This window comes from Octopus sinensis, linkage group LG1, assembly GCF_006345805.1.
Source record: "Octopus sinensis linkage group LG1, ASM634580v1, whole genome shotgun sequence".
NCBI lineage: Eukaryota > Metazoa > Mollusca > Cephalopoda > Octopoda > Octopodidae > Octopus > Octopus sinensis.
This window is the reverse complement of record NC_042997.1, coordinates 159,770,959-159,787,794: the sequence shown is the minus strand read 5'-3', so window position 1 is coordinate 159,787,794 and position 16,836 is coordinate 159,770,959. Positions and strand designations below refer to the sequence as shown.

The window sequence follows — 16,836 nt, the reverse complement described above, 5'->3', positions numbered from 1 at the left end:
TGAGAGGGATTCTTTGGGGTTTGAATAGTTCACCTCTGGAAACATGGGTGGTTCTTTCAACATCCTTAAACAACCCTTATTCAGGGACCGTTTGAGCGGGATGGGCTACTCAACCTGAAGAAAATTCTAACTGGGCCCCACCTGCAAGGTCATGTGCTGTTTATCTTGATATGAGATCACCATGTCGCGCACATATGGTTGTGATGCATGTGCCTGGTGTACCTTTATCAGACGGGTAGTCATGATGGGTATATTGGGCTTCGTATATTTTACCCCAGTGTCACTTTGATGGCATGAACTGCTCTCTCACTCAATAATAATAATAATAATAATAATAATGATGATGATGATGATGATGATGATGAAGATGATCATAATAATAATAATAATAATAATAATAATAATAATAATAATAATATTAATAATAATATTAATGATAATAATAATAATAAGGATAGGACCAGGAGCGAATGTTATCGCAGAGTAAGAGCAATACTCAAGACAGAGCTGAATGCAAGAAACAGTATCGAAGCGATCAATGCTTTAGCCATACCAGTCGTGACTTACAGTTTCAATATCGTTAACTGGTCAATTACTGAAATATGTAATCTTGACAGAAAAATACGAAAACTGTTGACAATGCATAGAATGCACCACCCTAAGGCAGATATAAATCGACTTTATCTACCAAGAAAAGAGGGATGCCGTGGGCTTTTACAACTGGCAATAACAATGAAGGTTGCTAAATTGGCCTAGACACCTACCTGAAAAGCTCTGAGGACTGGATTTTAAAACTTGCCTCAAAAGATGAAAACAAGAAGGCATTATACTCAGTAACAAAACAGGCAAAGGAATATCTAAGTGAATTCCAAATACAACAAATTCCGGAATTAGACAAACAAGCATAGAAAAAGTTAAGCGCATGAAAACCCGTGCTACAACAGCTGCCTTAGATATCCTGAATGATAAATGGCAAGTAAAACATCTCAATGGCAAATATCCAAAGAGAGCGAATAATGCGCCACTGCTCCTAAATTTGTTTCCACCCGTTCTTTTTTGCAGTATGTGTGATTCAGTTTGTTTGTTTGGTAGCAGTGGTTCCAAGTTCTTCACCCAATTCAGGATTAATTCGAATTTGAAAATTTGCAAGATTCGACAATTTTTTGCTGCTTTCGTATACGCATGCTATCCGCAGTATCCAGTCCTCTGTACTTGGTAAGTACTTGTTCATTGCTGTTGTGGAGGACTTATAGCACAGTTCTACATGCATCATTTCTCTTCCCCCATTTCTTCTAGGTAGGGACAGATGATCAACGTCTGATTCCAGGTGGCGCATATTCTTAGATGTTTGGAGTTTCCTTTTCTTACTGTCCAGTCGTTGGAATTCTGTAACATTCCAGTTAATGATGCTAAAACTGCACTGGACTACTGGAAGCGCCAGGATGTTATTGGCTTCAATGGAAGTTTTGGAGTTGTGCTGAGTTTTTAGTATGCGTTTTGTTGTTGTTCATGTTGTTGTTGTTATTGTTGTTATTATTATTATTATTATTATTATTCAGTAGTTTTATTTTTATAGCGTGCTTTCACTTCACTCTGTGTGCCTTGGGTATGTGCTGTGATTTGTTGTGATGCTCTGATGGTTATTGTATGGAAAGTGTTCTGCGTAGGATGTGTGCAGTGCCTAGTAGTGCAATTTTCTGTATGTTATATGTGTTTGTAAGTCCTGGTGTTTTTGTTATGTATTTGTCTGAATATTTTTTTATCATGCCTAATGCACCTACTATGATAGGAATTGTTTCTGTTTTCAGGTTCCACATTCTAGTTACCTCTATTTCCAGGTCTTTGTATTTTGAGAGTTTCTCCATTTCTTTTAGAGACACGTTGTCATCTGCCGGTATTGATACATCAATTAGAAAGCATTTTTTTTCTTCATGATCTCTGACAACTATATCTGGTCTGTTGGCCTTAATTTCTCTATCTGTGTGTATCGGCATATCCCAGAGTGTGGTTGCTTTCTCGTTTTCTGTGACCTTTTCTGGTGTGTGCCTATACCATCTTTTTTCTGTTGTTATTCCATAATGTTGGCATAGCTTCCAATGTATGTAGGTTCCAACTCTGTCATGTCTGTGAATATATTCCTTCTTAGCCAGGACTGGGCAGCTAGAGATAATATGATTTATTGTTTCTTGTCCATCTCCACATATTCTGCAGTTACTTGTAATATTTCTTTTCATTACATGTTTTTGGTAATTTCTGGTGGGTAGGCTTTGGTCTTGTGCTGCAATTAAAAATCCCTCTGTTTCTGCTTTGAGTCCTGAGCTTCTCAACCATTGCTGGGATTTTTCTTTGTCTATTCCTTTTGCGTTTAGTATACTCCAGTATTTACCATGAAGGGGCTTTTCTTGCCATCGTTTTATCGTGGTTCGTTGCTGTTCTATTTTTAGTTTGGATTTCATTTGTTTTATAGCTTTTGTTGTTTCTTCATCTTCTTCTTCTTCTTCTTCTTCTTCTTCATGTTTATTAGGTGGTATGATTTTTTGTTTGTATTTGTCAGCTTCCTTAAATACTGAGAACAGTTTTTTGTTTTGCTCGTGTTTTGCCGCTATCTGGATCAGTTTTCCTTCCTTCTGAAGTAGATATTTTTGCAGTCCTATGGTGGTTATTTTATAGTAGCTTTCCAGCTGTATAAGGCCTCTACCACCTTCTATACGTTGTATATATAGTCTTTCTATGTCAGATTTTGGGTGATGCATCCTAGATCCTGTCATTATTTTTCTTGTTTTCCTATCTATTTTGGTCAGTTCATTTCGTGTCCAGTTAAGGATATTGTAGCTGTAACTTATAACTGGGACAGCTAAAGTGTTGATACCTATTATCTTGTTTTTAGCATTGAGCTCTGTTTTTAGTATTGATCTAACTCGTCTATAATATTCTTTTTTTATTTTCTCTTTCATTTGTTTGTGTTGTGTCTTATCTAGTTCATGGATTCCTAAGTATTTGTAAGTTTGGCTTTGGTCTAATTCTTTTATTTCATTGGTTTTATCTAGTGTGATGTTGTTACTCTTAACTAGTTTTCGTCTTTTCATGGTTACTTTGGCGCATTTTTCTAATCCAAATTTCATATCTATTTCTTTGGTAAATCCATGAACTGTCTTTAATAGTGTTTCCAGCTGTTTGTCATTTGCAGCGTATAGTTTTAGGTCATCCATTATTATTATTATTATTATTATTATTATTATTATTATTATTATTATTACTATTACTATTACTATTACTATTATTATTATTATTATTATTATTATCATTATTATTATTATTATTATTACTATTACTATTACTATTACTATTACTATTATTATTATTATTATTATTATTACTATTACTATTATTATTATTATTATTATTATTAGTATTACTATTACTACTACTACTACTACTACTACTACTATTATTATTATTATTATTATTATTATTATCATCATCATCATCATCATCATCATCATCATCATCATCATCATCATCATTATTATCATTATTATTATTATTATTATTATTATTATTATTATTATTATTATTATTACTATTACTATTACTATTATTATTATTATTATTATTATTATTACTACTATTACTATTACTATTACTATTAATATTATTATTATTATTATTATTATTATTATTATTATCATTGTCATTTACTTTTAATCTGCATGTTTGATGCAATCACCTGCCGGGGCACACCCAGCGCCCTAGGGCAAGTGAAGGTTAAGAGTTGTTGAAATATAGCTGAAAGCTTGGGGAGGGGAAGTAGAGATATATCTCCATGTAATGCAAACACAGACATTTACATTGATTGGGTTTTTCTAAGGATGTGGGCAGTACTTGTTAGCACAATCTTTTGGATTTCCTTGAGACATGGTTTTCCAGGGATATTGTCTAGGTGTTTCTGACATCCCTTTTTTATCATACCTAGGGCACCTACAATAACAGGAATAGTTTTTGTTTTAAGATTCCACATCCTCTGTATTTCGATTTCCAGGTCCTTATATTTACTAAGTTTGTCAAATTCCTTGACAGATACATTTTTATCAGTGGGGACGCTTACTTATATTAGTCTGCAGGTATTTTCTTCCCTGTCTTTAACAATTATGTCTGGTCGATTAGCCTTGATCGTTCTGTCAGTGTTGACTGGAAAATCCCAGAGGATGGTGACATCTTTACCTTCAACAACTGGCTGAGGATGGTGTTCATACCAGTTAGCAGGAGTGTCGGATTTGTAGTGTTTACATATCTTCCAATGTATATACTGTCCTACCCTATCGTGGCGATTTTTGTATTCATTTGGTGTCAGCACAGGACATCCCGAAACGAGATGGTCTATCGTTTCGTCAAATGTGTCGCAGAATCTGCATTTAGGGTCAGTACCGTTTCGGAGAACGTTAGCCTGGTAATTTCTGGTAAACAAGCTTTGATCTTGTGCTGCCATTATGAAACCTTCAGTCTCTGCTTTCAATCCAGAGCTCTTCAGCCACTGATGGGTTGTTGCTTTGTCTACATCAGCATTTTGGCTTCGGAGAATATATTGTCCATGCAGGGGCTTCTGGCTCCACCGCCTCTCAATTTGATTCTGCCCGTTCTTTTTTGCAGTCTGCTTGATTCGCTTTGCTTGCTTGGTAGCAGTGGTTTCCGGCTCTTCATCTGATTCAATGTTAATGTCTAGTTCCCTTTCGAACTTATAAGCTTCCTTGACAATAGAATGCAGCTTTTTGTTGCTTTCGTGTTCGCACACAAGTCGCAGCATCCAGTCCTTTGTACTAGATAGGTACCTGTTCATTCCTACAGTAGAGGTCTTATAGCACAGCTCTAATTGCATCATTCCTCTCCCCCCGCTGCTTCTAGGTAGGTACAAGCGGTCTACATCTGCCTTAGGGTGGTGCATGCTCTTGGATGTCAGTAACTTTCTTGTCTTCCTGTCTAAGCGTTGGAGTTCCGTAAGGTTCCAGTTAATGATATTAAAACTGTACTGGACTACTGGAAGTGCCAGGGTGTTAATGGCCTCAATGCAATTTTTGGAGTTGAGTTCAGTCTTCAGTACAAGCCTTATTCTCCTATAGTATTCCTAGCAATTTTTGGAGTTGAGTTCATATTATTATTATTATTATTATTATTATTATTATTATTATTATTATTATTGTTATTATTGTTGTTGTTGTTGTTGTTGTTGTTGTTGTTGTTATTATTATTATTATTATTATTATTATTATTATTATTATTATTATTATTATTATTATTATTATTATTATTATTATTATTATTATTATTGAGTGAGAGAGCAGTTCATGCTATCAAAGTGACACTGGGGTAAAATATACGAAGCCCAATATACCCATCATGACTACCAGTCTGATAAGGGTACACCAGGCACATGCATCACAACCATATGTGCGCGACATGGTGATCTCATATCAAGATAAACAGCACATGACCTTGCAGGTGGGGCCCAGTTAGAATTTTCTTCAGGTTGAGTAGCCCATCCCGCTCAAAAGGTCAATGAATAAGGGTTGTTTAAGGGTGTTGAAAGAACCACCGATGTTTCCAGAGGTGATTTATTCAAACCCCAAAGAATCCCTCTCAACACATGGCTATGATGCTCCCCCACTACTTCTGCTCGTGATCAGAGATGCACATATCGTCAGCCACTATGGGACATGCTCAACTGGTTATGGTCAAACAACTGACAAGCAAATCTGTGGTATTGAGCAGAATATTTGCTGTAGCCCATCTTTTATACCAAGACAAAACAATGTACATGATAACACTTCCAATCAGTTAATTATTATTATTATTATTATTATTATTATTATTATTATTATTATTATTATTATTATTATTATTATTGTTATTATTATTATTATTATTTGTTTGATTTTTGCTTTATATTTGTACAAGTTGGCTCCAAGTCTCACCCAGAGACCTCAAGAGACAACAGGTTCGAAGTTCATGTTGTTGTTATGCCTAGTGTGCAATATATTTGTTTTTTTTGTGTTGTACTAGTGAATGTCCAAAGAAAAACGAAACTTATGTTTGTTTTAAACCCTGAGATTACATAGAAAGTATTTTGCGTAGTATATGAGCAGTTACCATGAGCACTATCTTTTGAATTTCTGCCATTTTTGGGTTTCCTGGTATCTGAGTTAGGTAACAATTAGCCCCTTTCGCTATCATTCCCAGGGCACCTGTGACAACAGGTATTGTCTTAGTTTTCAGTAGTTCTTGACAGATACGTTTATATCGATTGGACAGTCATATCAATATGGAGGCATGTTCTTTGTCTGAAGTCTTTCAATATGATGTCTGGCCTATGTGCATCTATCTTTCTGTCAGTTTGAATGGTGAAGTTCCAGAAGAGTGAGATGTGATAATTTTCAAGCACTGGAGGTGGTTTGTGTTCCCACCAGTTTTTATCATGGGGTAGGTCCAGATTTTTACAAATTAGCCATTGAATATATCGTACTGCTCTATGATGCCAATTGAGATACTCTGTAGGCGCATATAGACACAACGTGATCAATGGTTCAATTTGTTGTTTTCATCAATGGTTTCATGCTGTAGCTTTGAATAATGGATTCATTTTGTTGTTTTGATCAATGGTCTCATTTTGTTGTTTTGATCAATGGTTTCACTATGTTTATTTTGTTGCCTTGATCAATGGTTTCATTTTGTTGTGTTTATTATTATTATTATTATTATTATTATTATTATTGTTATTATTATTATTATTATTATTATTATTATTATTATTATTATTATTATTATTATTATTATTATTATCATTATTATTATTATTATTATTATTCAGTATTTTTATTTTTATAACGTGCTTTCACTTCACTACCGAGCGCAGCTCAATGTGCCTTGGTTATGTGCAATGGCTTGCTGTGATGCTCTTATGTTTACTGTATTGAAAGAGTTTTGCGTAGGATGTGTGCAGTGCCCAGTAGTGCAATGTTCTGTACGTTATATATATTTGTATGTCCTGGTGTTTTTATTATGTATTTGTCTGAATATTTTTTATCATACCTAATACGCCCACTATGATAGGAATTGTTTCTGTTTTTAGATTTCACATTCGAGTTACCTCTATTTCCATATCTTTGCATTTTGAAAGTTTCTCCCTTTCTTTTAGAGAAACGTTGTAATCTACTGATATTGATACATCAATTAGAAAGCATTTTTTTTCTTCATGATCTCTGACATCTATGTCTGGCCTATTGGCCTTAATTTCTCTAACTGTGTGTATTGACATATCCAAGAGTATGGTTGCTTTCTCATTTGCTGTGACTACTACTACTACTCCTCCTACTACTACTACTACTACTACTACTACTGCTACTACTACTACTACTACTACTACTACTACTACTACTACTACTACTACTACTACTATTATTATTATAGACGTCGTACAGTATACAATATCATGAGGCTGTTGATTGAAGATATTTTATCTACCAGGGGTTTCTACTGCTTGTCAAGTCACAACAAACACCCAAGACAGACATTACTTTACGCAATATGCGTGCAATTCTAAGTAATGTCGAATTTAATCTCCGGTTGTGTCTTTCTCCGGATGAGTGCACTTTAGCGGAGTACAGCAACAGTCCTATGTTGATGGCAATCATAAGGTTCCTTGAGTTAAGGTTTGATTTCAAGAGAAGTTTCAGGCGCTTGAAATATGCAGTGATGACTTTGTCTTTCATTTCCCTGTGCAAGATACTGTCCAGCGCCACGCTCCCAAGGTACTTCTACCCATCATCATCCGAGTCTTCCATTCTCTTTCCGTTTGGTAATTCTATGCCCCTACAATTTAATCATTTACCCCGCTTCAAAGTAAGCACTGCACATTTCGAGATACCGAATTCCATGCCTATATCGTTGCTGCACATCTGTGCAGTCTCAATCAGCCTCTCAATTTCAGGCTCTGTTTTTGCGAACAATTTTAAATCATCCGTGAAGTGAAGGTGGTTGAGACGAGGTGCGTTCTTGCTCAGGTCAGTCATAGTGCACGTTGATTTTACATAGGACTACAGAAAATGGGATCATGGCTATAACAAATAACTGAGGTGAACAAGAGTGTTCTTGGAAGATACCTCTTTTGATTGTTACCGCGTCTAAGTGCCGGTTGTTACAGGAAAGACGCGTTTCCCAACTAGGCATGCTGTTTTTAATAAGCACACAAACGTTCTCAGCTATTCCACACATGTCGAGTGTTTACAAAATCTATGAATGCATCAACATGTCGTAGGCCATTTTGAAGTCTACCCAGGCCATACACAAGTATTTTTTTGTACCTTTTACACTTCTTCATTATAACCTTGCCTATCAGAAGGTGGTCCTTGGTGCCTTTGGATCCTTTTAGGCATCCCTCTTTTACTAGCAGAAGATTGTTTTCCGCAAGGAACGTATATATTCTTCATGTGTGGGTACTTGTTAATATTTTCCAGAGGAGATTTTTCTCCTCCTCTTCATCTTCCTCCTCCTCCCCCATCTTCTTATCTTTATTATTATTATTATTATTATTATGATTATTATTTTCATATACACTCAACAGATTTGACTGTTGGAAAAGAATCCTGATATCTGGCTACAAAAAGTAACCTTAGATTCCAAGAACCCTCCTCAGGATCCTAAATGTCCCTTATAACACTGTTTTCTTGAACTGTACTAAACTGGGTTTTAAGCTTGTTTCCTTTATCTATCCTTTCAGATCCTTAGTGATAGTTCCCAGTGCACCTATAACCACTGTGATACATTTTACCCCCACTTTCCATAGTCTCTGTAATTCGATAGCTAGGGCCTGGTACTTTGCTATTTTTTCTATACTTTTCCTATTAATGTTTTCATCATTTGGTACTGTAACGTCAATTATCTGGCACATTCTATTCCATTTAACTATTACCAAATCAAGCATTCCAGCTTCTATTATTTTGTCAGTCTCAATGTTGAAGTCCTAGAAAATCGACCTCATGAGCAAAGCGGTTTTTTTCATTACAGTAATTCCAGTTCAATATAAATCTAGCTAGATAGTAATATTTTGAGAAGACAAACAGAAACAAAAAAAAGAGGCAGGGAATATTTTTAACTAACTTTCTTTGCCTCATGGCAAAGCACACTTTTCATTATAGTAGTTCCAGTTCATGATGGGTATACTGGGCTTTGTATATTTTACCCCAGTGTCACTTTGGTGGCATGCACTGCTCTCTCACTCAATACTACTACTACTACTACTACTACTACTACTACTACTACTACTACTACTACTACTAATAATAATAATTACAATAATAATAATAATAATAATAATAATATAATAAAAATAATGATAATACAAATAATGATGATACAAATAATAATAATAATAATAATAACAAAAATAATAATAATAATAATAAATTAATAATGATAATAATAATAATAATGATGATGATGATGATAATAATGATAATAATAATAATAATAATAATAATAATAATAATAATAATAATAATAATAAACGCCCTGATGCAGTACCAGACAGTGGCTCTCATGGCTCATGATCTTAACTGATTGGAAGTGTAATCATGTACCTTGTTTTGCCTTGGGCTGCAGCAAATATTCTGCTCAATACCAATGATTTGCTTGTCAGCTTTTTTACCTTAACCAGTTGACCATGTCCCTTAGTGGATGATGATAGGTGCATCGCTGATCACGAGCAGAGGTAGTGGGGTAGCATCATCGCCGTGTGTTGAAAGGAATTCTTAGAGGTTTTGAGCGGGATGGCCTAATCGACCTGAAGAAAATTCTAACTGGGCCCCGCTGCAAGGTCATGCGCTGTTTATCTTGATATGAGATCACCATGTCGCGCACATGTGGTTGTGGTGCATGTGCCTAGTGTACCCTTATCAGACGGCAAGTCATGATGGGTATACTGGGCTTCGTATATTTTACCCCAGTGACACTTTGATGGCATGCACTGCCTTCTCACTCAATAATAAAGATAATAATAATAATAATAATAATAATAATAATAATAATAACAACAACAACAACAATAATAATAATAATAATAACAAACACAACAACAACAACAATAATAAAGTAGAAGTAGTAATATTAGTAGTAGTAGTAGTAGTAGTAGTAGTAGTAGTAGTGGTGGTGGTGGTGGTGGTGGTGGTAGTAGTAGTAGTAGAAGTAGTAGTAGTAGAAGAAGAAGAAGAAGAAGAAGAAGAAGAAGAAGAAGAAGAAGAGAAGAAGAAGGCTTGAGAATCAAATTGTGCAGCTCAAAAGAGTTTTTGGATGGATAAATGCAACGACACAAAGGAGAGGTTGAAGGAAAGGCTCAGGAAAGGACGGCAAAGAAATAGCGAAAGACAGAAAAAACTGCAAACAGTTAGAGAAGGAGAACAAAGAAACCAAATCAGGGAAGGAGAAAAAATTATAGATGCCAACAGAGACAGAAGAATAGGCTCTTCAAGAACAATGGAAGTACATTCTATAAACAACTGAACAAAGGAAAAGTATATCAGGGAAACGATATGCCAGATGCTTCAACAGCAAGAAAATTCTGGGCAGAAATCTGACTGTTAAGGGATTTCAAAGAGAAATGGAAGGTGGAAGGGCACAAGGAAATATAACTATCACGGATAAGAGACTAAAGGGTATGTTGAAGAAAATACCAAACTGAAAACATCCCGGGACAGATGGTGTCCGTTGTTTCTGGCTTACAACTTTCCAAGTATACACACCTATATACGACCATAATTTATTCAATACATAAAAAATGGAACACCAGCGTGGATGACAAAAGGAAGAAGAGTATTGATCTAGAATGACTATAAAAGGAGAGGGAAAGTCAGCAGTTATTGACCTATTATTTGCTTACCACTCTTCGGGAAAGAAACATTAAGCGGCTTCACACCAGATGAAGCATATAATTAAAGGTGGATCTATAGTCAAAGGAGCAAAGAGAATGTAGACAGAAATCAAGTTTAACTGTTGATCTACTAGTTATACATACATACATATATACATATATATATATCTTTATATATATACATATACATATATACATATATACATATATATATATATATATATAGATATATATATATATATATATATATATATATATATATATATATATATATATATATAATAGATAAAGGAATACAAAAAACGGACAAGAAAAAACGGGTTTTTCGGAGTTTTCTTTCCTCAGTCGGGTTCCAGATTATCTATGCAATTTCGGCTGGATATTCTTGAGATTGTCCCAATCTCGCCAGCTCCAAGAATAAACTAAGCTAAGAGCACTAGATTCCTTGGAAGAAAGCAGCGAATGTATACGCAAACAAGGACGGAAAAAAAACGGAGAATTTGTACACAAATACAAATGCAAACTTCAAAGTTTTTGAAGGACATGTCATTGAGGAATACGAACATTTAATTACATCACTCTAATCGAGTACTATCTGCAGATAATATGAACGTCAACTGTGTTATTTTCAATGGTGACTCACTTTCACCTCTAAATTTGTGCAAGAATTTGCTATTGATCTCATACATGATGCCCAGGTTGAACGACCTGGGGAGACGTGTGGCAACTCTTGTTATAAAAGAAGTGAGAGTAGTTGCCAAACAAAAAAAGCATGAGCAGTAGACTGATAGATGGGAGCAGAAACCACTCCATCACAAATATGTGACACATAGCAAACAAGCAGCTGTTGGTCAATATCTACATTTGTTGACATGACGGTATGATAAAATCAAAACTGCTGATAAGAGGTATAATCACCACCCTGTAGTTGTAAGTGAGGTAAAAAAAAATGTAACTATTCTTAGGGACTTTCCATTATATACAGACCGAACCATCATACCCAATAAAGCGGATATTATAAAAGAAAAATGCAATGATGTCTGTTTATTGATCGACATTAGTATTCCCTATGATAATAATATCTCGGAAAAAGAATTCGCCAAGCTCAGAAAATATAAAGGTTTGCTCATTGAAATTGAAAATATGGTATTTCAAGGCGGTTACCTTCGAATGACTTTTCCAAAAATTTTGATATTCAGAACTTGTTGCCACACTGCTTTTGATAAGAAGCAAGTACTATTTTAGAGAGAGAGAGAGAGGAGTTGGTCATATAAACATTATGTAATAATATGATATTAGGGATAATTATGAATGGCGTTCAATCTATAGATTATTCTTCCTTTTATTCAATTTTTAAAAAAAACACGTTATTTCAGGGAGCCCTTGCATTTTCCCAAATCGCCATACTGGGAGATACATTGATTTAAACCAGTGATACGCACAATACAGACAGAAAGGTAGCCCCTATGTGGCTGGTAGACATCTTAGAAATAACAACTAAATCGCTTTCAATCAAACATCCTGCTGCCTTAGAAAAATATGATGACGTTAGGTAGGCAGAGATACATCACAGATTTAAGATAGATAAGATGACACGACTACCGATTAAATTATTTTAAGAATAATTATTTCAGGACATGTGTAATGTGATCCAAATATGAACCTTTAAGCCGTTGCTTGACCGATAAGAAATAGTAGCAGTCAAATTTCTCTAGGTCGTCCGATATCATCTTAAATAAGACACAGATAAAAAGACACAGATATAAGACGCCTTTCCTACATGGGTTGAAAGAAAATTAATATTATGCACAACACACACAAAGTATAGAAAATTACTCACGGGCTTGTAGCAAGGTGTAAATACTGTTTGCAGGAATATCAATGAATGATGAGGCACCTGGTAGTTGCTTGATTTTACGCAGGATACATACTTTGTCGGAAACGCTGTAAATAGTCATACCACATTCGGAATATGTCATACAAAGAGAGAAGCACTCAATTCGTGATCGAATGTTTGACATCTTAATCAACTTGTCAGCTTCTGGAATGGCAGTTACAGGTGGTGGAACACTAGTTCCATAATATTCCTTGCAAGCTATATTACTGCCCACGCATACTAATAGCACTGAGAATGTAATTACGTGAAGATTTCCTCTTCGGATGTCGTGACTAACTGGTAAGTAATTCATATTTCTTTATTATATTGTGATGAATAGCACTTCAGACAGTTTCCGAGTAAGAAAATAACAATAACTTCTCGCACAGAATATATTTCTTGTCTCCTTTATTTCGTTTTTATTATCTTCTCGTTTTCGATTCTCGCTTCCTGTTTTTTAAAATTGAAGTGAAAATGTTTCCACAAACAAATCGAATGGCGTGAAACTCTGATTAACTACTTCTGAACGCCTGGCAAAATATATATATATATATATATATATATATATATATATATATATATATGTATGTATGTATGTGTGTGTGTGAGTGTGTGCGTGTGACTATGTGACTATGTGCGCGCGTCCGTGCGTGTGTGTACGTGCCTGTGTATGTGTATGTGGGTGCATGTACGAGTGTATACGTGTGTATGCATGCGTAGGCGTGTATACGTACCCACAAGTTTGTACCTGCATTCTGGCGTAGGAGTGGCTGTGTGGTAATTATTGAGTTGTCCGGAAAGTTCATACCGATTTTTAAAGGAAAGAAAAACGTCAATAAATACTTGCCACCATATTTCTAATCAACCAAATATGAACCATTTTGTTGCACAATATGTCTCCATCTTTCTTTTAACTTAAAAATACCCTCTTCCCAGAATTGAGGGGGTTTCATGGCAAAGAATTCGTCAATGTATCTTTTTACGTCATCCAAGGATTTGATATTTTTACCATTAAGACTATTCTGCAGCGACCTGAATGAGTGGAAATCCGAAAGAGCAATATCTGGTGAATATGGAGGGTAGAGTAACACATCCCAGCTGAACAATTTTTGTTTGGTTCCCAAAGCATCAACTGCCGAAAATGAACTTTCTTATCTTCCATTTTAAATGGTTACAATATTAACACAGGTTATAGGAACATAAACCTTCTTCCACAAAAAGATAAATTAAACTATGCTCGAAATGGAGGTGTAGTCAAATCCTATTTTATGGACTCAACCATGTTCTAAAATAAGTCGAAATATAAGCTACTATAAATCGGCACGAAATTTCCAGACAACCCAATAGCTTGCTTAGCAACCACAAGGTTCCGGGTTCATTCCTACTGCGTGGCACCTTGGGCAAATATCTTCTACTGTATTCTCGGGCCGACCAAACCCTTGTGAGTGGATTTGGTAGACGGAAACTGAAAGAAACCCGTCATATATATATATATATATAGTGTATTTGTATATGGTTGCGTGTCTGTGTTTGTTCCCCCAATATCGCTTGAGAACTGATCGTGTTGTTTTTACGTCCCCATAACCTAGCGGTTCGGCAAAAAGAACCAGATTGAATAAGTACTAAGCTTCCAAAGAATAATTCTTGGGGTCGATTTGCTCGGCTAAATGCGGTGCTCCAGAATGGCCACTGTCAAATGACTGAAACAAGTAAAAGAGTATATATATATATATATATATATATATATATATAGGGTTAATTCGAGGAAGTTAGATCCACATTAAGCATTATATAGCCCAAAATATTCCACTGGATAATCACTATCATATAAGGAGAAAGTTTCTGCCATATATTAGGGGATTTTGCAGTGATAATTATCATCATTATTGGAAAAAAGAAGAAACTGGAGAAAGATGGGGGAATGAATAATTTAGTTATATGATATAAAGAGGTTGAAATTTTTAAAAACGATAACAATACAAATAAATTATAAGTTGTAAAGCTCAGAAGGAGAATGAGAGGTGTGAAAAATCTACATATATGTTTCAGTTTAACCTCTAGTTTATATGCAATTATAAGCATTTTGGTTATAAGCTCAGAAATTGGGTAGAACTTCTTCAGGGTTCATATGAGCTTAAAGAATTAAGGTTAACATTTTTCTTTGAAGGATGTATAGAGCATATTAATGAGTTTAAGAAGTTAGATCCTATATATAATCTACGTGTATCTAGTTGGTGAGTAGCAGATATTAGTGAAGATGCCATTTAGTACAAGGTAATGTAAATAAAAATTCAAAATAGAAAACAATAAAATAAATATAACCTAAAATAAAAAGGGTAAAGAAAGATAAGAATGAGAAAAAAAAAACGATGGTAAATAGAAAGTTAATAATATATATATGTAATATATATATAATATAAAATGTAAATAAAGAAAATATAGATAGTAGAAAATGTAAATTAAAAATAAAATATATTTGGTATAAAATCTAAATAAAAAGAAGAAATATATATAGTACAAAATAAAAATAAAAATAAAAGTAATAATACTTAAGTATACAAGGGAACAAATTATCTTATAAAATAAATGAAAGATAGGTTAGATGAAAAAATATTCTTTATCGGTTGTATATAAAAATCAATTATTTCTATTGGTTTGGTAATAGATACATTTCAGGAAAGCTATACATGAGTCACTATCTCATTAATGGTGGTGGTTTTGGTAGGAGTGGCAAACACAAGCACACAAATACATACATACCTACAAACATAGATATGAGTGTGTGCATGTATGTATGCATATATATATATATAAATGTATATAAGTGTGTGTGTGTATATATATATGATGAAATGTATACATATATATTCATACATACACACATGCATATATCAACAAAATTTATATCGTTATAATTATATAGATAGACCCTGTGTCAAAGATATGTTTTATAAATAAATACTATTAGAAAAGATAAAGCAATAAGGTTAGGCTTAATGTTTAGAATTTTTCAGTTAATCTGTTAGAAAAGGAAAAAATTGAACAGGGGGAAGGAAAACAAAACTATCATGTAATGAAATAAAAAAGCTGGTAGATTATATGAGAGTATTATTTAGGCATTGGCTATAATGTAGTATAATATGCTTATAATTGTTATATATTATCTATGTTAATATGTAAATTGGAGAATATTCGGTTGTAAGAAGGAATATCATATTATGCAATATGAAAAAATCCAAACTATCTAAATTTATGTATAATAGTCAATAGGTTACTAAAATACATTGGAACTATTTAGTAGGTACATCGATTATGATATTTAAATTTAAAAATAACCAAAAAAATATGAATTGTTCTATAATTTACTTTACTGTTGAAAAGTAAGAAAGAAATAACGTAACGGATATGCAATAACTTTAAAGGTAAGGGAATGTTATTTATATATAGTACGAAATAAATAAGATTGAATGATTTACTGGAATATATATATATATATATATATATATATATATATATATATATATATATATATATATATATATATATATAATTTCAACAATTGAGGGTAAAATTAATTAATTATTAATCAATTCCATCAAGTATTCAGTATGTAAAGGGACCATTTAAGGCGAATTCAAAATATTACATGTAATATTATATATATATATATATATATATATATGATATTATATGTATTAGAATATGGATATAAATTCTGGTTCTAACAAGGATCTAATTCAGTAAGGATCAAATTTAGTAAATGGTTAATACTAGACCTAAATATAAGTGATACTAATATTTAAGGAATGGTTAATAATATTTACCAAATAGATATTTAGGAGTGTGTAAGAATGGTGAGAACTTTTTAATCCTCTCATTTAATAATTTTCTACTAAAAAAAGAATATTATAGCGTTCGGATGTACAGAGTTGACAAATTCTATCAAGTGGGTGGTGAGGATTTGCAGACCATTTAATCTTAAATCTAATTTTAAAACTTATATTAATGTCTTTTAATTTCCAGGGGAATTTAGTAATACTAGTCGAAG

General features: G+C 33.7%; 1 protein-coding gene across 1 annotated transcript in view; it reads right to left on the bottom strand.

Moving 5' to 3' along the window:
• LOC118764579 (macrophage mannose receptor 1-like) overlaps positions 1–13,101 on the bottom strand; it is a 21,857-nt gene extending 8,756 nt beyond the window's left edge. The window contains exon 1 of the mRNA XM_036505474.1: positions 12,753–13,101. Coding sequence (XP_036361367.1) covers positions 12,753–13,101 — 349 coding nt within the window. The remainder of the gene's footprint in view (positions 1–12,752) is intronic.
• Positions 13,102–16,836: the final 3,735 nt, after the last annotated feature.